Source organism: Doryrhamphus excisus, linkage group LG13 (assembly GCF_037039965.1).
Source record: "Doryrhamphus excisus strain RoL-2023G ecotype Guam linkage group LG13, RoL_Dexc_Guam_v1.1, whole genome shotgun sequence".
Classification (NCBI taxonomy): Eukaryota; Metazoa; Chordata; class Actinopteri; order Syngnathiformes; family Syngnathidae; genus Doryrhamphus; species Doryrhamphus excisus.
Window position 1 is genome coordinate 7,786,844 of NC_136369.1, and position 23,237 is coordinate 7,810,080.

General features: G+C 41.0%; 3 protein-coding genes across 3 annotated transcripts; all 3 read right to left on the reverse strand.

Moving 5' to 3' along the window:
• Positions 1 to 493: 493 nt before the first annotated feature.
• On the reverse strand, positions 494 to 6,120 carry vegfd (vascular endothelial growth factor D). Its single transcript, XM_058089659.2, has 8 exons — positions 5,139 to 6,120; positions 3,331 to 3,532; positions 3,130 to 3,250; positions 2,016 to 2,085; positions 1,822 to 1,949; positions 1,619 to 1,734; positions 838 to 1,003; positions 494 to 751 (listed from the first exon to the last, which is right to left on the reverse strand). Exons 1-8 carry the CDS (start codon positions 5,250 to 5,252, stop codon positions 733 to 735), a joined length of 936 nt encoding a protein of 311 aa, XP_057945642.2. The 5' UTR covers positions 5,253 to 6,120; the 3' UTR covers positions 494 to 732.
• A 189-nt stretch (positions 6,121 to 6,309) lies between these two features.
• On the reverse strand, positions 6,310 to 16,840 carry pir (pirin). The gene is made up of 10 exons (XM_058089660.2): positions 16,707 to 16,840; positions 16,042 to 16,148; positions 14,914 to 15,006; positions 12,249 to 12,329; positions 11,854 to 12,060; positions 11,708 to 11,792; positions 9,878 to 9,922; positions 8,089 to 8,171; positions 7,717 to 7,783; positions 6,310 to 7,640 (listed from the first exon to the last, which is right to left on the reverse strand). Exons 2-10 carry the CDS (start codon positions 16,132 to 16,134, stop codon positions 7,522 to 7,524), a joined length of 873 nt encoding a protein of 290 aa, XP_057945643.2. The 5' UTR covers positions 16,135 to 16,148; positions 16,707 to 16,840; the 3' UTR covers positions 6,310 to 7,521.
• A 750-nt stretch (positions 16,841 to 17,590) lies between these two features.
• On the reverse strand, positions 17,591 to 22,272 carry LOC131139852 (uncharacterized). Its single transcript, XM_078795830.1, has 11 exons — positions 22,236 to 22,272; positions 21,411 to 21,603; positions 21,107 to 21,294; positions 20,814 to 21,029; positions 19,720 to 19,808; positions 19,445 to 19,656; positions 19,178 to 19,311; positions 18,872 to 19,111; positions 18,211 to 18,372; positions 18,047 to 18,136; positions 17,591 to 17,958 (listed from the first exon to the last, which is right to left on the reverse strand). Exons 2-11 carry the CDS (start codon positions 21,601 to 21,603, stop codon positions 17,788 to 17,790), a joined length of 1,695 nt encoding a protein of 564 aa, XP_078651956.1. The 5' UTR covers positions 22,236 to 22,272; the 3' UTR covers positions 17,591 to 17,787.
• Positions 22,273 to 23,237: the final 965 nt, after the last annotated feature.

Below are 23,237 nucleotides of genomic sequence, written 5' to 3' on the forward strand. Positions count from 1 at the left end.
TTCTACCGCTTATCCTCACGAGGGTCGCGGGTGTGCTGGAGCCTATCCCAGCTGTCTCTGGGTGAGAGGCGGGCCTATCCCAGCTGTCTTCAGGTGGACTGGTCGCCAGCCAATCACAGGGCACATATAGACAAACAACCATTCACACTCACATTCATACCTATGGACAATCTGGAGTCACCAATCAACCTAGCATGTTTTTGGAATGTGGGAGGAAACCGGAGTCCCCGGAGAAAACCACCGGATGCACGGGGACAACATGCCAACTCCACACAGATATGACCGAGGCATCAAACTCCGGTCTCCTAGCTATGAGGCCTGTACACTAACACTGTATACTGTAATCAAATATAACAAATAACGTTTGTTGTAACCGTTATGCACCTTTGCAAAACATTCAGCTTGTTGTGAATTACAAGAGGTTTACTTTTTTTTTTACAGCAGGAAACGGATATGCCAAGTAAAAATTGAGTGAACTTAAATTAACTTAAATTACAAAAATAATCTTTTAATAATCTAAATATTCAGTGCACAAAGAACAACTGTACATTGATTGGAATATAAAATCAACATGTTAAAAAAATCAATTAACATGGTCCTCTGAGTTAATATAATCTTAATTAGTTGTCGTGATTAACATAAATAGTACTGTAAATAAATTATGAGCCTCTATTCTCTGCTTCCAAAAATATTGGTGTGCAGGTTGTCCTAATTCATTCTGCCAGTGGGCTGCTACTTCTGCCACTTGCATCTGTCAATAAAAGATACATAAAACATACATGAATGAGGTGACGGAAACAGACTGCTAAACTCTGCAGTGTTTTTTGTGTCTCCTACCTGCAGGATGCAGAGTCAAAATGTTGACGTCGATGTGCACAGATAGAACTGTTAAGGTGACAGAGCTGGACGGGTCTTAGCTGGGGAGTTGGCTCAGGTATTGCAATACAGTCACAGTGATCCACATCAATCTCACAGTCAGGCATCCATGAAGTCATTGGGAGCTCTAAGCAGGAGGGAATATTATTCATAGTCAGCAATCGAATTTCCATACTATGGAACTGCATTTGGTAGAATGGATTCCAATACTAGAGCTCATTCATTCATTCATTTTCTACCGCTTTTCCTCATGAGGGTCGCGGGGGTGCTGGAGCCTATCCCAGCTGTCTTCGGAAGAGAGGCGGGGTACACCCTGGACTGGTCGCCAGCCAATCACAGGACACATATAGACAAACAACCATTCACACTCACATTCATACCTATGGACAATTTGGAGTCACCAATTAACCTAGCATGTTTTTGGAATGTGGGAGGAAACCGGAGTACCCGGAGAGAACCCACGCATGCACGGGGAGAACATGCAAACTCCACACAGAGATGGCCGAGGGTGGACAATACTAGAGCTGTATCAATAAATTATGACTTTGATTGACACTGCAGTGTCAATTTCTACACTCCAGCCTGGTAACCAGTCAATCATAGCAATCATACTAACCATTCACATCACATTCACACCTACGGACAGTTCAAGAGTCACCATGAACCTACAGTATAATATACATTTTTGTTATTTGGGATGGGTCCAATATGACCACAAAAAAGTGAGCACACAATCCTTCACCTGGTCTACTGGAGGGGTAAGGTATACATCTGTCACTTGCACAATCCCAAATCCACCCACTGACACAAAGTCTCCTGGAATCCTCTGCCTCTGACAGCTGTCCAATCAGGGAACAGCTGCAAAACAAACCAGATGCATACAGCAATCATATCATATACTGTACATTTAATTCAGAGCACGAACTGACAAGTTCTAGGACTCACCCACTGCTACTTTGAGGCTGAGCGTTACGCCGTATAATGGCCGGCTCCATGCATCTACATTCTGTATGATTAGCGACCTTTATCAGCACTGGCTCTGGTACAAACTTGAATGGAATTATACTAAGGACCTGTAATGGACGCAGGGTGATTTATTCTGCTAAAGACAGTACAGAAATGTGGAGTGACCAACTTACAGTTTTATTGACCAGTACTGTACTTGTATTTCTGCACGTGACACCTTCTTGATTGCAACAGCCACTGCATCTGCCAGTTGGGAGACACATCACTGAAATAATATCTGTCCAAAATGAAGATGTCATGTCAAGTTGAGACGTACATCACAGAGAAATTCTGGAGAGCATATACAACAAATGTGTCAGCTTTTTTTTAGTGAAAGAATCTCGAACCTATGATGACTAAAATGAGGAAAGGTTTTGTTGAAATACAAATTTTTATCCGAAACCAACACCATGAAATAGTATATACTAATCATGTCCTCTCATTTATCTTTCTGTTAAAATGGGCACATTTCAAACATTGTTGCAAATGGTAATTAATCATGACTAATTAACCTGGTTAATCTGATTTAACAATGTACAACATTGACAGCCCTAATGTGTCTATAATAGGGCTGTCAATCGATGAAAATATTTGATCATGATTAATCGCATTTTTTGCCCATAGTTAACTCACAATTAATCACAGATGGAAATACATTCATTCATTTTCTACCGCTTTTCCTCACAAGGGTCGCGGGGGTGCTGGAGCCTATCCCAGCTGTCTTCGGGCAAGAGGTGGGGTACACCCTGGACTGGTCACCAGCCAATCACAGGGCACATATAGACAAACAACCATTCACACTCACATTCATACCTATGGACAATTTGGAGTCGCCAATTAACCTAGCATGTTTTTGGAATGTGGGAGGAAACCGGAGTACCCGGAGAGAACCCACGCATGCACGGGGAGAACATGCAAACTCCACACAGAGACCAGGGTTCAATTCCAACCTTGGCCATCTCTGTGTGGAGTTTGCATGTTCAAACAGGAGGAGTGCACGTTAATCGCGCATTAAAAATTTGCCGCCATTAAAAGGAACTTACTTATGAAAAGACTGTCCCTGAAGGACCCTGAAGGTCGAGGGCAAATGGCACCAAAAAAGAATCAGTACCATGTTCGGAGGTGATAAATTGTGTTTGTGTGTTGACATGTTTGACCGCAACCTTCAACTTTCTTGACCTGAGTATTTTCACATTAACGGCGAATACCCGGTTTATGTTGTGAATGTGACCTTTTTGTTAAACCAACCTGTGAACAGACACACAAGGTGGCTTGAAGAACATAGATGGGTCCGTTCCCAGCTCTTTGGCCACATCCACACAAGTCTCTCTGGGCATGCACTGTGTCCTCTGCCACTCCTCATCTATGGCTGCAATGAATAAAAGACAAACCATTGAATGAAATACAAACCATGCACAGTCAAACTGGACATGAGCTGTCGTGCACAACCTTTCAGTATCTCCAGGCTGTAAGACTCTGCAGCGTAACGGGTGGAGCGGTGGGAGCCCACCAAAGGTGGCGAGAAAAGAGTCTCAGACTGCTGCAGTCTCATGCGACACTTCCACAACTTCCAGTCGGGGAAGTCTGCGAGTCTGAGCAACTCATCAAGGCTGGAGGCTGAGCGCACCTTCCTCTCCCATTGCTTCATTACCTGCACACAACACTTTTTGTCATCTTTTTATTAACTCAAAAATAGTGCTGACAGTATAACACCAAGGTGAAGGTACAATAACATAAATAAAAAAACATTGTTTGTGCTGGTGGATTTAGCCACTTACAGGAGAAACAATTAGGGGGTTACACTTTGCAGCTTCCACCAGAGGAGAGTGGCTAATGAGAAACAGCTCCAGAGATTGTGATGACGATATTTGAAGGGGAGCTATGAAAGGGGGAAGTAAAACAGCATGTGCCTGGGAGACTCAAATAATGAGATCAAGGAAAACAACATGGATGGAATCCCTAGTTCCTACAGCCTATTTAAGACCTGTAAGCGTGAGCTCTTGTCTATTATCATAATCTATGATTAGGTTTAAATGGTCATTTTTGAAGTTTCAGGTTTTTATTCCTCACCTGGGATGATAAGTAAATGAATGAATAAATAAATGAATTTGACAATTTAGCAGGTCTCTGTATATTACCATGTGCATGCATGTATTTTTTTCTCATCTTTCTCCTCCAAACAAGCAGGAAAAGGATTCACTCTGTGAATTGGTTGCAGTACATTGCTCTGTTTGTTCCATAGAACAACGGCATGATCGGAGTGAGACCTTACCATGCCCTTAAACAGTCACATTTGCAGTTTTGGGTTTTTATTTATTTAAGGACAAACTTCCTTCCTCATGAATATGATACTATCTGACCCGAACAATAACCCGTGTACACACTCACCGTGCGACTCATTGTAAAATAAAGCCTGGAGTTCCGCTAAATTTCAATCCACTCCAGACGGGAGCTGTAAAGTTTGATCATTTTCTTCAGCAAATAGACAAGTATAATAACCGGCTAAAATGACGGTAAGGTTAGTAACGTGACTCGCATAGCTAAGCTAATATTGCTAACACTTTGTATCCTCCCACACTCCTTAATGTTATGCTGTTGTATATACATGTATATAAATATATAAATATATATATATATATATATATATATATATATATATATATATATATATGTCCTCTATTACATTGGACAAGTGCAGATCTATGAAAAAAGTGGATGAGGTTTGTACAAAATTTGGAATTTAAATTGAATTGAAATGTGGATTTGGAATTACTGGAAGTGCAACTGCATTCATTGCAATTCCTTAAATTAAATTAACCAAGTAAGAAATAACGGAGTATTTGTCACATTCAACAAAGGTTTATTAATAAAATTTTTACAAACACTAAAATGAAACACAAAATTCTCCCCGGTTTTAATACTTGGATAAACATTCTGGGAAATCAAGTATTTTCCATCATTTTCCATAATTTCAAAGTTACAGTTTATTGAAAATATAGTGTCTACATGAGGTTCACACTATTATATTTCAATGAAATATGTACACTAAAACAGTCACATATGGATTTTTACTGTAAAACTTGATTAAAAAAAACTTTAATTCCTTCAAATCAAATCTGAATTTCAATGCTACTGTCTGTTCACAACAATTCAATTTCATTTCAGATTCATTGGAGTTGAATTTGAACGACATTCTCAATTCAATTCAGAATTGTTCACAAGCTTGCTAAGACCACAGACGTATGCATGTCACTTACTCTACTTCCTCCCTCTCTGTGCAGGCCGAGGCTCCCATTGATCCAGCTGAGCTCCACCAGCAGAGTCACCAAGCAGGAGGTTCTACAAAGAGTCTGTTTGATCTTCATCGGCATCCCTCGGCTCAGCTCTTGACTCTGAGAAGTACAGTATGAACTTGTCCTCTTTTCACAGATGTCTTGCCTGTCTGACTGCCAGACCAGCTGACCTCCTCGGGGTAAGTCCTACATAAACCCTCAACCTTTAACAGCTGTACAGGACGCTGCGTGCGTGCGTGCGTGTGTGTGTGCGCCAGACGTAACCTGTCGCAGCAGCCCCAGACACCCGCCAGCCAAATGTAGGGGCTTTAAAACTTGGAACCTCGAACTTGTGAAGCTTTGATGCAGAACCTCAAGTGTCCGCTTGAATAACGAGGCAACAAGGTAGTAGCTGAAAATGGCCTCATAAAAATCAAAGACTCCCTTGAAGGCTTCTTACCAACACTCTCTCTTTTGTCCAAATGGAGTAAGCAAAAGTCTGTTCCCTCTCATCTATCTGTGAATAGAAAGTGACATCGAAATCTTGTCCACTGCTGCGGATCCTCACACCTTCTTATCTCATTTCACTTGCTAGTTAAAATCCAGTCGTCATGTATTTTCCTCTGGAGTTGTGAAAGCACACGTGCGTAGATCACTGACATGTGTTTTAAATGTGATCCAGACCTCGGTTACATGTGAGGGGAAACAAGTAAGCAGCACCGCCCATGTCCCACAGATGGGACACCCCTCCCCGCTTGAAATAAATAAACATGCTGGAGGAAATACACTCACTGGACAATTCATTAGGAATCCCAAAGGAAGATGACCTTTAGCAGTATGTGGTGACCCCTGATAAGACAGAAAGTGAAAAGTACAGTACAATTAACAGTATTATTAATAAAAAAAACCCTGCTACACTGACTGATGAAACTTTGTAGATGGTGCATGTGTCAAAGAATCCATTACAAACTTGACAAATGTATAAACACAACATTTTTGGTTTTGCTCTCATCTTTCATGAAATGAACTCAAACATCTAAAACCTTTTCTATGTACACAAAACGCCTACCTCTCTAAAAATTGTTCACAAATCTGTGTTATTGAGTACTTCTACTTTGCAGAGATAATCCGGCCACCTCACAGGGTCGGCGTGCTGATTACACAGGTGTGCCTTAGGCTGGCCACATTAAAAGGCCACTCCACAATTGTGTTTATGGTAATGGTTTTATTTCAGTTGAACATGCATCAGAGTAGGAAGAAACATTAATTCATTCATTCATTTTCTACCGCTTTTTCCTTACGAGGGTCGTGGGGGAGTGCTGGAGCCTATCCCAGCTGTCTTCGGGCGAGAGGCGGGGTACACCCTGGACTGGTCGCCAGCCAATCACAGGGCACATATAGACAAACAACCATTCACACTCACATTCATACCTATGGACAATTTAGAGTCGCCAATTAACCTAGCATGTTTTTTGGAACGTGGGAGGAAACCGGAGTACCCGGAGAAAACCGGAGAGAACATGCAAACTCCACACAGAGGGTGTCGAGGGTGGAATTGAACCCTGGTCTCCTAGCTGTGAGGTCTGTGCGCTAACCACTAGACCGACATGCCGCCTAGGAAGAAGCAAAGCTTACTAAATCCTACCCCTCCATCTGGCACTTTTACAATCACTAACTGTTACATTTGTTCACTTCCTGCTTTCCTAATATAGTTTAAGTTTTTTTATATATTTTTTAAAATGTATTATTTAAAAAATTTTTATTTTTTTATTTTTGTCACATTTTTTGTCACATACATGTTTGAAATCGCTGGTGTGTGTTACAAACACATTTTAATGCACAGAAATGATACTTCATGCCTGTATTAGTTTGTTTTTCTTTGTCATGGCATCAACCATGTGCATGCAGCAAAATACAAATTATTTTTCACTACAAAAGCACATACATCTGTAGACATTGCAGTGATTTATTTCAACATATTTATTTTTTAAAAGGCCTAAACAAGAACATCCAGAAATGTGACAATGAAGAGGCATAATGAGCTTTTAAGGACAGGGGAGGCTTAGCCCCCAAGAGATGCATAGGATGTGAGAGAAAACATTAACATTACAATTATTTAGAATAAATAGAATATTTTAGGAAGGCTTCAGTCCCCTTAAAATATGTATAAATGATGCCACTGCTACAATGTTTGCGTTCTACAAACAGAAGCAAAATGTTGGAATCATCACGTTGTGTGCTGCTGTCGAACAGGCGATAAAACGCATTCTATATTATATATGTTTGAAATAAAAAATAAGTTATATAAATATGTCAAGCAGCTATCAAGTTTAGTGTAGGGTTTAGTGTAAAAATAACATAATGGTGGTCAGCAACAGTCTCTGATCTTTGATCTCCAGTTTAAGGCTTGTTCAAAGCCGTTAATAGCATTTCTGTAATCGTTGATAGCCTCATTGATTTCTTCGTGTGTGGTCATTACAAACGGACCTGAAGTGCAAACACAAAGCTTTAAATATTGTTGTTTTTTTTTTTACCTGCATGAGAATAATGTTCACGAACTTACCATGTTTAACCACAGGCTCTTTGATGGGTTCTCCAGCTATCAGCACAAAAGTGCAAACTTCAGGTCCCTGAATGAAAAATGAAGTGAATTGAGTAGGACACATAGTGTTTAGATTTACATATGCAAACCAACACATAGCACCAAATAGCAGTGACCATCAGAGATGCAGCCGAGGCAGAGACCTAAAGTGGTTCATAGATAGCCAACAAAAGAGAAGAACTATGATGCTAATTTTAACATAATGAAGGCCAGGGAGGTAGTCGTAGTGAGCTTAGAGACAAATCTATAGAGTGACACACCATTCAAATATTAATATGATACTGTTCATTGTCACTGGATAAGTACATTAAAAATGCAATAATGTGATATCACCTTGTTTTCAAATCTGACACAATCTCCATCTCCAAACACCACGGTGTGATGAGGCTCAAACTTCTGCTGCTCCTCAACAGAGCCTGAAAAAGAGTCCAGTAATTACATTACTACCTAACATACACATATGTACAACTAAGTCAGGGGGTGTCCAAAGTCTGAATTGGGGGCCATTTACGGCAATTTGTTTTATTGACCCTTGGTACATTTTAAAAACATAATTATGAATGAAAATACAGCTAAAGAGAAAAAAGGCACAAAAGAATAAAGAGAGTAGATATTAAGAAAGTCGTGTCATGACATGGAGACATTTGATGAATCTGAAAAGAATAAAGTTGAATTTTTGGAAAATTATGATAATAAAAATTATGATAATAAAGACAAAATAGGCTGCATGGTGCGTAACCGAGTTCGATTCCACCGTCTGCCATTTCTGTGTGGAGTTTGCATGTGGGTTTTCTCCGGATACTCCGGTTTCCTCCCACATTCCAAAAACATGCTAGGCTAATTGGCGACTCCAAATTGTCCATAGGTATGAATGTGAGTGTGAATGGTTGTTTGTCTATATATGCTCTGTGATTGGCTGCTGACCAGTCCACAGTGTACCCCACCTCCCTGGGATAGGCTCCAGCATGCATTGTATAGAAAAAGTCAAAATAATGAGAATAGAATCAGAATATTGCAAGAAAAAAATGAATGAATATGAAAAAAAACAGCAAAAAGTGAAATGTGAGTAGAAAAAGTTCATAGTAATAATTTGTTTAGTCACTGATAAAACAAATCTGAAATTCAGGCTGTTTTTCCTTTAAATATAAAAAAAAACATCTGCATATCCACTTGGGGTTGGCATCATTTGATTATTCAGTATGCAGCCTTGTGTGTTTGGACACCCCCGGAACTAAGTCAACTTACTAAATTCAAATGTTCATTGTTGTGGTAAGTAATGCATCTGACTGTAATTTTCTATTTTTTTTTCTAGTCACTAGTAAAACCTTTATGACATTTTGTGAGAAGATTAATTAGAATGTCTGTGTAAAAATAAACAGATTTTGTGTATAAGCTTCCTGTCTAAAAGGGTTTCCTCTCACACAAAACTCAATGAGCTGGAAGCTTTTCTTGTAGTCCAACGGTAAGACTAGTACAGCATTGTTTTGTTAAAATTATCAGGCGGTATGTTTGATATGAAGCCATAATGTATATGCATAATGTATTTGCCGCCATATGTCATTGTTTAATGGCAAAATCAATGTGAATGAGGATGACTGAAAAGTTGCTGATGCTGGGTAAAATGTCACGTTGAAAATCTAAACACAAGGTGGGGGTGGGCAGGGCATCAGCGCCATTTCTGAAGTTTCAAAGTAGGACATGTGGGAGTTTGGACTGACATCACAGAAATATTTGTATCAAGTATTTACCATCAGGAAGCAAATGGAGGGAGACAGAGCGTGATTGGGATGGCATGTATCCAAGCAAAGAATGTTAACATTGGCCATTTGTGTCTGATCTTAATCTAGGTTTTCATGTTTTATTTTAAGCTTGACGGTATTACTTTTCCTTCATTGTTTTTTTTAAACTCTCCTAAGCTTTGTCATGCACCATAAGTGATCTCTATGCCACAAACCCCACTTGTTGATCAAATTTGACCATGAAACTCCCCTGTCCATCACTTACAAGTGATCACACATGAAAAAAAAAACATTTTCTTCATAACATAGCGCTAGAAATCCTAGTTACTGTAAAACTGCAACTATAAAACTAGGCTCACTGTGAATGTAAACATACAACTCACCAGCATGAATGGATCCTGATAGAGTGTAAATGAAGGCAGTCCATCCTGTGAAACATACGTACATTTATTGATGTGGTACACCTTTGATATCTAACAATGGAATGATCATTCTCTCAAAATCATCAAAGTCAAAGACTATTTTGATAGTCAAAGAATTGATAAAACATGCAACATGTGCTGCCTTTAAACCGATGATGCTTTTCGACTTTTATGACCTATATAAATGTTGATCGAATGTTGTATTCTCGTGTTAAACGATGCCAAAGTTCCAGATAATGAGGTTTGCACATTTGGAAGTGAGCCCTGAAAGAAGTTTGGGTTGTCTCTGAACGCTCGGTTTCAGAGAGCTTTTTCTAACAGTGGCTCCCTGTGACATCACAGTGAACTGGACTTCCTTACATGGGCATTCCGGATACAAGCTGCATGGTTGTCTTCCACCCGCTCTGCTATATTGTTTCACTGGTTTGATTTCACTGTGTTAGCATGGTGCTAGCGCTAATATAAATATTTGTTCAGGTTTGAAGAACTGCTAACATACAGTTGCAGATGGAGGAGAGAAAATTATAGGAACTGTTTTGGCGCAGCTGGACTATCTGCCAAACTGTTGTTGAAGTCTGATGCCTTTCCAACATTACTTGCAGTCAAAAGCGCAAGCTGTAAACAACAATTTATCAGTGTCCTAACTGTGTTTATTTTGTGTAAGTAAGTGGTTGTCTGTGTAGCATTATAGAGTGAGCATACAGTTAGCATCTTGCCTGCATTCAAATTACAAGCTCACCGATGTCTGGAGTTGCTAATAGCCTGTTTGACCACAATCGATGTGTCTACCTAAGTTGTTTTTAACCTATTATGCTAATTTTTCAGGCCTTTGTATTGAGTTGTGGACTCCTATAGAACAGCCACACATGATGACCAGCACAGAAACCTTTCTAGATCTTCCAGAATCTGTGCCTATTCCAACTGTATTTCTTTGGATTTCATGCTTCTGCAAAAACGGTCTGTTTTAATTTATTCCACCCGTAGCCTGCCTCCAAAAACGCCCACTCCACTGTGGTTGGTCACACTCCCAAGTGCTCACAAGGACTTCTGGATAGCTGGTAAAGTCCTATAAACCCAACTTTATGGAGTTGATAATAAATGGCAATTTAATTTCTTTTTCAAAGTCCACTTAACATACAGCCATATGTGTTGGATCCCAATTCCGATCCAGAAGTAGACACTGGACAATCTGAAGTTTCCCAAGAAAAGATGTTACTTGAAGACTCTGAATGGTAAGTAGTTTTAGCATTTTAGGGTTTTTCGAAAGACTACCAGTGTTTTAAGAACTCAGGTAGACCCACTGATTGTGGTGGGAAATGTCTATTCGCAACTCCAGACACGGTGAGTGAAAATAGGTAGGACCCAATGACGTGCATTGTTAGCTAGCTCATGCTTACTTGTTTTCTCTCGTTATAATGTACAGAAAAGGGAAAGAAATACAGTATGTGTTCATGTTTCACATAAGGATTGTGCAGTTGTCTTTTAAGTTTAAGTGGGGTGGTGGTTACTTTTTTGTCGACATGCAGAGGCCGCAATAATTCATTGTGTCAAGCTTGTCACGCAATTCGAATAATGCAGAAGATACCAGATGCTTTTTGTTACAGAATCCTTTGTAATACACTTCTTCTGCATTGGGACTAAATGTCTGTAAGTAATGTGCAACTCCAATGATATGATACTTGTGTGGATTGACAAATGTAATGTAGACAACAGTATTGCTTAATTAGGACACAAATTATGTCCAAGTTGAGGTTTCGCTGTGTCTAAGAATTGAAACCTATCCTTACTTACCTAAAGGGACTGGCTGCACATGCTGAGCTCCTGTCTGCAGCACAAAGTGCAGGTACATCGTTGGTGTTCTTGTGAAGATCTTAGACTGTAAAACAACATATATTAACAAATAAGTCAGAATGTTAGCAACACACATACGAACATACATTTGCTCCTAGGGCTTCTCCAGATATCACTGCCACAGTGACGCCACCATGGGATGGTTTAGGGATTTCAGAGCTCCGAAGCTCTTGGTAGGCTGGTTCTACCATCTTGTCCCGCCTGGATAGGTTCACCCATAGCTGCAAACCCACCAAGGGACCCTCAGACATGGGCATCTCTGCATGAACCACACCCCGTCCTGCAGTCATCCACTGGACAAGCACACACAAAAGGATAGTTTCCAAATCTAAGGCACTGTCCAAATTGCAATGCTCCTGTGGTTGTTTTTTTTGGGGGGGGCGAGTTGAAAAAAATGTATGTTATGTTATACAGTATGTCCCTAACCGACATGTGGCATTGTAAACAGATAATAAAACATAAATAAAAAGTTTTGAAGTACTTGCAGATCCCCGGGTTGGAGTCTCCCTGAATGTCCACAGAAGTCTTCATGACCTATGATGCCTTCCAACACGTATGTTACCTGCTTGTGGAACAACATAGTAAAGTAGAAGACAATATGGAAAATGTTGAAGCAAACACGCTTAACTTCCTCATATATAATATAGTTGCAAGAACAAGAGCGCTCAGCGAGATAAAACATCCTGCATCACTAGCGAAAAAACCCAATAACAAATAGTAGCTACTGTGGGTAATACTGTGGGTTTAGTATCGCAATATAGTGTTTGTGTGAGCATCACACAGTCTAATGTAATCAAATTTTGTGTTGCCTATTTATAACCAAAATATATCCATTTATTTTCTGTACTGCTTATTCTCAATAGGGTCGAGGGCGTGCTGGAACCTATCTCAGCTGTGGACGAGAGTCGTGGTACACCCTGGACTGGTCGCCAGCCAATCACAGGGCACATATAGACAAACACCCATTCACACTCACATTCATACCTATGGACAATTTGGAGTCGGCAATTAACCTAGCATGTTTTTGGAATGTGGGAGGAAACCGGAGTACCCGGAGAAAACCCACGCATGCACGTGGAGAACATGCAAACTCCACACAGAGATGCCTGAAGGGGGAATCGAACTCGGGTCCCCGGGCTGTGTGGCCTGCGCACTAACCACTCGGTAACCAAAATATATGTTAAATGAATTTCTAAAATTATACCAAATGTTTATTGCTTCTATGGCTTTATAAGTTCAACATGAAACAGTTTGCCACAAAAACGAATGAACTGATAAAATGATGCAATACAAAACCCTGACCTACCTCAATTAGCCTAAAAGGTCCAATGTCTAATTCCATTTATTTGTAAATTTCCAACCATGAAACAACAGGACATCACCGTAACACACAGCAAAATGTGTGGGGTTAACCACAATAAATGAAATATTGAGTTCCAGCTATTATTCATGCATAAACTGTACACATTTATTTTGTCCACCCCAGTGGTCAAGCTGGCCGGGAAGAGAAGTTCTGAGTTCAGGGTCAGGAAATAAATAAGGAACATCTTTGTATGAGGGAGGAGAGCTCAGCTTCCTGCCGCGAGCTGCCTGTGATCTTTCACCACAGCTGTATCATTGCAGAAGTCATCTGAGTGTGAGCAAACACACCTGCAGAGCTGCATGCTGGGAGTGCAGAATAGTTCCGCACACCCACACGAGGAGATTAGATCTGCCAAATAAAATACTTCCAAAATGTATTTCTGGTTTCTGGATTGATATACTAGATGTCTTTACAGAGCACAAAACTGTTGTCACTTTTTTCTAACTTGTGCATTTAAAAGTAAATACCAGCTTCGATAGTTTGGTCACTGATTAGTATGCTGGAGCCTATCCCAGCTGTCTTCGGGCAAGAGGCGGTGTACACCCCGGACTGGTCGCCAGCCAATCACAGGGCACATATAGACAAACAACCATTCACACTCACATTCATACCTATGGACAATTTGGAGTCGCCAATTAACCGTTTTTGGAATGGGCTGCACGGTGGACAAGTGGTTAGCGCGCAGACCTCACAGCTAGGAGACCAGGGTTCAATTCCACCCTCGGCCATCTCTGTGTGGAGTTTGCATGTTCTCCCCGTGCATGCGTGGGTTTTCGCCAGGTACTCCGGTTTCCTTCCACATTCCAAAAACATCTATGTGTTTTATGGTACCTGCCTTAGGACAAGAGATTAAATGTAACTATTGCAGCTAATTCCGGCATATTTAATGTTATGCTTTTGCTCATACGTTCATTACTATGAACTGCCCTGAGCAAATAAATAAATAAACAAACATGTCGGCCACATAGTCAGGAGATCTGGAAGATCTGGGTTTGAATCTCCATTGGACACCTCTGTGTGGAGTTTGCATGTTCTCCCTGTATGTAGGTTTTCTCCAGGTACTCCCACATGTCCAAAGCCATGCATGTTAGGTTAATTGGTAAGTATGAATGTTGTTTGTCTACAGTATATGTGCCCTGCGATTGACTGGCGACCCTGCCTCTCGCCTAAAGTCAGATAACGTATATATACGCATATATGGCACATGTGTGCCACGTCCAAAAAAACACTCCACTCCCTCAGAGAAGAAGGGCTAGGGTTAGGGTTACAGTTAGGGTTAGGGTTAGGGTTAGAATTAGGGTTAGGTTAAGGGTTAGGGTTAGGGTTAGGGTTAGAGGTAGGGTTAGGTTAGGGTTTTGGCACTTATGGAACACATTTAGTGTGATGTGCTTTATTGCTTGGCACACACAACCATTGGGTTAGGGTTAGGGTTAGGGTTAGGGTTAGGGTTAGGGTTATAATTATATAATTATACATGTAGGCATATCACTGTGAGCCTAATGAGGATTAAGCAGCATACAAAATGAAGGAATGAATGTTTAAATGAAATCTTTTTCCTTCCATTTTCTTTTCTGTCTACAGTACCACAGAGAGTCATCACCGGATAGCCTTGCTGACGCAACACTGGCTGTGAATCAAACCGATGTCCTTTAACCATGAAAGGCAGAAGTATGCCGCATTACAGCACCAGATATCAAATTAAATCAAGTTCTTTTAAATGAGTTTAGAGACTTGATAAGATACATTTAAACCATTTTAAATGTATGAACTTAAATATTCCCACCGTTTCAAATCCTCTGTGAGGGTGGTCTGGAAACCCTGCTGGCTTGCTCACTCGAAACTCATCCAACATCAGAAATGGATCCAGGGTCTGCAGCTGAAAGAAACATTTTTCAAAAACTTTGTCTGTGGAGTGTAATTTACAAAGAATTAAAATTAAAATATACATTGGAGTGGAAATATTTGTTAAAGGGGACCTATTATGCTAATTTTTCAACCCTTTGTATTGAGTTGTAGACTCTAATAGAGCAGCTACACACAATAACCAGCACACAAAGCTATATATGTAGATCTTCCAGAATCTGCACCTATTCCAGCTGCATTTCCTTGGATTTGTGCTTACCGCCAAAATGGTCTGTTTTAATTTATTCCACCCACAGCCACTCTGGTCACACGCCCAAAGTGCTTCTTAACTACAAACAAACCCTAATATGGTGGGTATAGGAGTTGATAATAAATGAATTAATCTTTGGAGAGCTAATTGAAAAGTGTTTAGGAGCTACTGGCAGCTCATGATCTATTGGCTGCAGACCCCTGACTTGCAGTTTATGATGTCATAGTGGTAACGTAGCACCGCTGGTGCTGTGGAACTCAGGAGAAGCCAGACGTGTGGCAACCTTGCCTGCCCGAGGAAGAGCACGCATTGTGGGACACATTTTGTCAGAGGCACCGTTGGTATGGTGGAGCTCAGGAGCCGGACGTGAGGGCACCTTTCCCGGCGAGAGCGCGTGTGAAATGCTGTACAGATGAAAATATTTTTCTGTTGCTTGGAATGACCAAATACAATAACTTCTGCCTGGGCTTGTTTCGTAAACAGAGTAGCAGAGCTTGGGGGAGGGCGGAGGAAGCAGAGCTTGGAGGAGGTCAGAGAGTTTGTATATGAGGAAGTGCGACCCTCTGTGACGTCACAAAGGGTCAGTTTTACCACAGTTTTTGAAACTGAGCATTTTGAGCCATCCCAAACTTCTGGTCTCACTTCCAAATGCGTAATCCTCATTATCTGAAACATTGGCATTGTTTAACATGAGAATACAACATTCTAACTACATTTATAGGTCAGATAATTAGAAAAAGCACAATAGGTCCCTTTAAAAAAAATGAAATAGGTAGCCATACTAGCCACATGCCATACCTCCTTTCTACCAATGCTTCTGCGGACACGAGCACCAACACCCTCAGACTGCTCCACACTCAGAACAGCTTTTTCCACCTTTCTCACATTCATTGTGCTGAAAATATCTGTGTAGTTACAAAATATTATTTGTAAGTAACCTTTATATATGGAAAAAATCCAAATACACTGAAACAAAAGAAGAAAACTGTCATTTTTGGCAGAATGTGTCAACCTTATAGGAAAAATACATTCCCCAGGATGCACTGCGGGGCAGAGAACCGACTTCCTATTCAATTTAAGCTTTTTGCGCATTGTAACTGAGCTTAATTTGTAATAAATAGTAAAATATAGTAGTACACATTTATTTACAATGATACGCTAAATAAATCATTAAATCTGGTGGCTCGTCGTTGCTCGAAAGAGCCGAGACGTCAGCTGATACGTACGTCATCACTGTGCTGCAAGCAAATACTGCTTTTTGTTAAAATACGGTTGTTAATCAACCGTCAGTCAATTTGGAAGCCATAAAGCGTTAAACGTGTTTATCTTTCAACATTGCCTTGTCCTTATTACTATACAGTACTATTACTTATTATCCCAAGCGAAGTCATATCCAGTATATAACTAGCGTCCACATTTGTAGTCACGGAAATAATGTCTGTTTTTGGATACACTTTACATACCTTTACAGTTGTGAGACAAGGGGTGCTGATGATTGTTTGTGTTGTTTTCAACGTGTGGTTGTAGTAGTTTGTCCAGTCGCTGAGGATGACAATGCGGAAGCTCCTCTTGGGGGCGTGGCTAAATGACTCATCTGAATTAATGCCTTAGCCTCCACTTAGAAGGGACTGTCAATATAAAAAGAAAGCATCTGCATATAAAGCAGGTTTAATGGAATTTCAAATAACTGTACAGAATCTGTTCAGCGATTCTCTATACCACGCAGCCACACGTTAGTCACTCCTTTACAATGTAATGCGATTCAATATCAGAGTATCAATGAATTTACCTTTACAAACATAATAACAGGTAATGTAAAATGTATCGTTTGGCAGTATATTATTGTGGTGGGAGTTTGCCGTGGTGGAGAATTCAATAATTCATTCATTCATTTATTTTCTACCGCTTTTCCTCACGAGGGTTGGGGGGGTGCTGGAGCCTATCCCAGCTGTCTTTGGGTGAGAGGCGGGGTACACCCTGGACTGGTCGCCAGCCAATCACAGGGCACATATCGACAAACAACCATTCACACTCACATTCATGCCTATGGACAATTTGGAGACCTAACATGTTTTTGGAATGTGGGAGGAAACCTGGAGAAAACCCACGCATGCATGGGGAGAACATGCAAACTCCACACAGAGATGGCCCAGGGTGGAATTGAACCCTGGTCTTCTAGCTGTGAGGTCTGCGCCCTAACCACTCGACCGCCGTGCAGCCCTCAATCCATTCATGAAAAGAAAATATATCACACATCAATGTGTTTTGCTACATTATATACTGTAGCTTGGTTTTGTTTTATTAAATGTGGACTCTCTGCCACCATATTTCACATGTTCAACCCCCATAAAACATTGCTAATTGCTTGAGACAGATCTGACTGAGACAGCAGGATAAAGCAGGATTTCGCTTTTTACGATACACCATTAGTGTCCTTGCATCACCAGCAATATTTAGGATTTTATTAACATCCATCTTCTATACCACTTCAATGTCACTTCTCCCACCTAATGCTCAACATGCTTGTACATATATTTGTTGCAGTTAGAGCCATAAAAGGCCTTGCATTTGTTGAATATATTCTTCAGTTGTGCATCTCCCTGCACTCCGTTCAGTTGCGTCTATGGTGTTTTTGTTGTGATGACGCTGGATGTCCTTGGCTATTCTCATACTGGCTGCCTGTCCACCTGCCAGGTTTACTGCATGAGGTCCGATCTGTGGAGACGTGCAAGAGGAAGACAGCACATGAATGATCTGTCATGTAAAGTAATTGTATTCAGTCTTCTACACACAAAAACCTTACTTGAAGAGCTGTGTACTGCCCCATCAGGTAGAGGGGGCACCCGTCTGCCCACTGTAAACTCTCGGAAATACACGGCCAGCCATCCAGCACCTTTATGGGAACACATTTCCATTGTTGTCATTTTTAGGATTACTTCAAGCACTTCACGTTTACCCCAGCCTCACCTGGATAGGGAATTTCTTCATGACTTCAGAAAGCAAAGGGTCTTGTTGCACGTCAAGTTTACATCCAGTGGCCAACCAAATCATATCTCCTGTCCAGTGCTCTCCATTGCTGAGGGACAAGCTCCAGGCCTGCTTCCTATAGCACCAGCTGGCTTCATTCACCTGGTCACACATGATTTCTGAACATTGTCTCTTGATCAATTTAAAAAAGTAAGTAATATCCTTCTCTCTTCACTTAAATAATCTCAATGCAAACATGTTGCTTATACTTGTCGAAGATCCTTTATATGACAGGAACACTTGTTGTTTCTAAGGACCTACGACTAGTCAAAGATTCTCTATATCAGTGACTGTCAACTGGTGGTTTGTGACCAGCCATTTTCAAAGAAAAATAAAATAAAATGACGCAATGTTGCTAAACACACCTCGTACCAGTGCTATTCGCGTGCTACCCCAAATGGAGACTTGGTCAAGCCTATGGGGTAGGGTGGGGTAAGTCACCATTGATGGATTACACTGCTGATGGGAATGTCATGCCAATTCTTTAACATCAAAAAATACAAACAAACCCTTTAAAAGTTAGTCCATTCCACATCTCACCCATACATTTTGGATAAATTCATGTTCTAATCCAATCAATACAGTGGTCATGCACTTTTACCTGACTGTATGACTTCACAACCACCTGCCCTTTCAAAATAAAAGGCTTGAGGTGGATGTAAGCTTCTGGGGTGACGGCACCTCCTTTCCTTGCCTGTCGAATCATAGCCAGTCGTTTGTGAACGCTCCTTTCATTGTAGAACTGTCTCAAGTGGGCCTGGCCATCCATTTTGATGCCGTGCTCCACGTGGGAATACCGACCCACCAGGCCCTCTACATCCCCCACATCAAACTGCTTTAACTGAAAAGATAATAAAAATGTCATAAAAGAGTTTAAAATATACAGTATTGATTTATCTCAGTGGACCTGGAGGTGTTTCCTCATGACCCATGTCACATGACTGGCGCCCTGCTGTAGTGCAATTGAGACCACATGAGCACTGGTTAGACCTCCACCGACTACCATTACTCTCTGGCCTGCCTCACACACGATACACGAGCCTTGACACAAATTAGCATGCAATATTTTTAAGATGTAGCCACCAAAACACAAGCAAAAGTAAATTATTGCATATGTGACTTAACAAAATGTTGCATCATTGTAAATCAATATTTTTACCTTGTTTGAGGAGACCTTCTCCCTCATAATCCGTGTCTTGCTGAGTTGACAAATAGTGCATCAGGTGCACAGTGTGTTGCAAGCGCCCCTCTGGATAATTCTCCTCCATATTTGTAACCCACAATGGAATGTTTGCCATCTGGGCCCGAGTAGGGCCTGTTGCCATGACAACCCGTTGAGCTTTTAGTATGACGCCATCTTGAATTTGGACTTCGAAATGCTTCACCCTTCTCGTTCCACTTCCTTTTTTGGAAATAACTCTGAAAACTTCACCGTCTTCTGTCCTATGCTCTGCAGTCGTTTCCATGTCTTCAGTCACAGGAGTGATGTGTGTAACATTTCCCTTTACAAGCACCTTGTCCAAGTTGTATCTCGCCACCTGTTTGTACATAAGTATCAGGTAAAACAAGTGTTTTCTTAATTAGTTGGCCTAGTAGTATTTGGACAGTAAGAGGGTTTTTAGGATTTTGCCTTTATTCACCACATTTAATTGGTGGTTAAAGTGTAGAGTTTCATGCAGTTTTAGACCGTTGGGATTTACTTGATTGTTCATTTATTCATTCATTCATTCATTCATTCATTCATTCATTCATTCATTCATTCATTCATTCATTCTCTACCGCTTATCCTCACGAGGGTCGCGGGGGTGCTGGAGTCTATCCCAGCTGTCTTCGGGTGGGAGGCGGGGTACACCCTGGACTGGTCGCCAGCCAATCACAGGGCACATATAGACAAACAACCATTCACACTCACATTCATACCTATGGACAATTTGGAATCACCAATTAACCTAGCATGTTTTTGGAATGTGGGAAGAAACCGGAGTACCCGGAGAAAACCCACGCATGCACGGGGAGAACATGCAAACTCCACACAGAGATGGCAGAGGGTGGAATCAAACGCAGGTCTCCTAGCTGTGTGCCCTGCGCGCTAATCACTCGGCCTAATTGTAGTTGTAACTGTCCAAATACTTATGACCCTAAATGAAAATTACATAGTACTTTTGCATGATGGCCAACACTATGATGACAGCAGTGAACACAACAAGCTGTAAGCACACACACACACACACACACACACACAATTAGTGACTTATTGCATGTCTCACATGCTTTACGACCTTTCCATTCAGTATTGTGACTGAATATTTAAGGACAAAGGCTGTTCAATTCCAACACCTTCCATTTGTTCCCATTTGACAATAACAAGTAATACAAATGAATGTAGGATCAAATGGTCATCACATTCCACAATGAAGCAGAAAGCAGTTCAAACTGTTGCATGCTTACGTCTTTGTTTATTAACCTGATTCTCATATCAACATGTCATGCTGAAGACACACACACACACACAATCACGCACACATTGTATTTTACAGTCCAACCTGATCTTTAAAGAAATCCGCACTTAGTTTTGCTCCTGGCAGACTAAAGCACACACTCTTCTTGAGTGTTGATTTGATGTTCAGTCGTTTTCTATCCTTCTTGCCAAGTCGCATGTCATTGAAAAAAGCGTTCTCATCCAGAATGAACATCTGGTCTGGAAGACGATGAAGTTCTGCTGAACGATTGTGCTTCAAAACAAACTCCTGCAACGCTTTCTGAATAAAAACACACACAATAAATTGTTAGATATTATACCTTGCTTGTGTTAATACCAGGGTTTGTGTCTTTCTACCTTGTTGACAGGGTCTGTGTGCACCAGTGTGTGTGAGCGCAGGTGAGGGATGTTGAGTGCTATGAACTGACTTCTCCACAAAGACGTCCACTCTCCATAGGTGTCAACTACCTGGAAACTGATTGGCGACTTGATGGCACCGTCTGTTAGCGTGGACTTTGCTATACGCTCCTCCGGTGTTGGGCCTCCTAAAAAATAAAAAGGTGGTTTGATTCCAGAATCTCTTAGCTGTAGGACTTGCTAACCACATAACCTTGCTTCCAATTTAGGAAAACTACTTGTAATTAATAGTAGCATACTGTACCATGTGTTACTTTTCTCTTTGTTTTGTGTTGTCTGTGATGGGTTTCCATTTTTAGTTCCAATTTTGGAGGTTCCTTGTAAGATGTGGTAGGATTTATTTCCTGCCCAAGATCTGAGTCTGAGCTGGATAGGAGGGTTGCCAGGGTCAAGGCGTGAGGCCCACTCCCGATTATCAACACATCGAGCATCTCCATCTGGTAATACAGAAAAGTATTGTATGTAATAAACTAGTCTGTTTCACCTGCCCTGTATACTTCATAAAAATAATAGTAAAAGTAACCTGCCATGGGGACAAAGAACATTTTGACTGCCAGCATGCTGATAAATAAGATGAGAACTACTGTTGAATTTGATATTGTCAGAATGTACAGCAACAACAAGCAACAAGTTCCATCCATTCATAATTTAGAATAAGTGTAGTAACTCACTAATTTGTTCATCAATTTATATACTTCTCTTCGTATGTTGGAGCCTATCCCAGCTGCTTTTGGGTGCAGGGAGAACATGCAAACTCCACACAGAGATGCCCAAATTGAGATCTTCCTTCTTCCAGAAGGGTTTCATTATATTTTATATTCATATGAGTTATGTCTGTTTGATGCAATTTAGGGCGAATTAGCTTTGACCCTTCACTGTGAAAAAAATTGCATAAACAGGCCTTACTTAATTTTAATACCAGCGCTACCCTGTGGTTTATTTGTCAGAAAAAAATTAACAATGACCGCATAAGATGTTTGCACACTACTGAATATCTACTGAAATTAAAGAGACCCTTGCGGGCACTATACTATGACATTATCATGCAGAACTGATCACATGACTATACCTTGTGTCGTTTCGATTGCGAGTGTATGTCCTCTTCTGAAAAGTTTTTGAGTCTGAGCACGAGTGGCAGAAGTGTGAGGACCTGAAACATGGCAGCAGTGCTATGCGCTTCTCATGTAACTCAATCCACCTCGACATCTACACATTTAGCTGGCTTGTCCAGGAAAGGCTAGAAATAGCTTCACTTGATGTCTATGTGTGTATTTTTAGGACAGTTTATGCCCATGTGGCACAGCGCACAAGTGGGCAGCCTGTCATTGTGGAGCTGCTCAGTGCTAAGCTGTAGGAACTACCCTAATTTCTGGTGTATCATTTTTTAGACCCTTTGTTTTGAGTTGTGGACTCCTATAGAGTAGCTACACACAATAACCCACACAGAAAACGTTCTAAATCTTCCAGACAACCACAATATACACCACAAACAATATACACATAGGGCTGCATGGTGACCGAGTGGTTAGCACGTAGGTCTCACAGCTAGGAGACCCAAGTTCAATTCCACCCTCGGCCATCTCTGTGTGGAGTTTGCATGTTCTCCCCGTGCATGCGTGGGCTTTCTCCGGGTACTCCGGCTTCCTCCCACATTCCAAAAACATGCTAGGTTAATTGGCGACTCCAAATTGTCCATAGGTATGAATGTGAGTGTGAATGGTTGTTTGTCTATATGTATGTGCCCTGTGATTGGCTGGCCACCAGTCCAGGGTGTACACCGCGTCTCGCCCAAAGACAGCTGGGATAGGCTCCAGCACCCCCCGCGACCCTCGTGAGGTTAAGCAGTAGAAAATGAAATGAAATATATACATAAAAACAACTCAGACACGCACACACACATTTTGGGGTGCAATGGGACGGGCAAACCAGGGGTCCCAGAGCCAAAGAGAGTAAGGATATAAGGATCCTACTTTGAGGAAAGTCACTTATCATGGTCGGGTCTGAACTCAATTAACCATGATAAAGAAGGGATTACTGTTTTCCATTTCCTTACTATTATATACTGTAAATA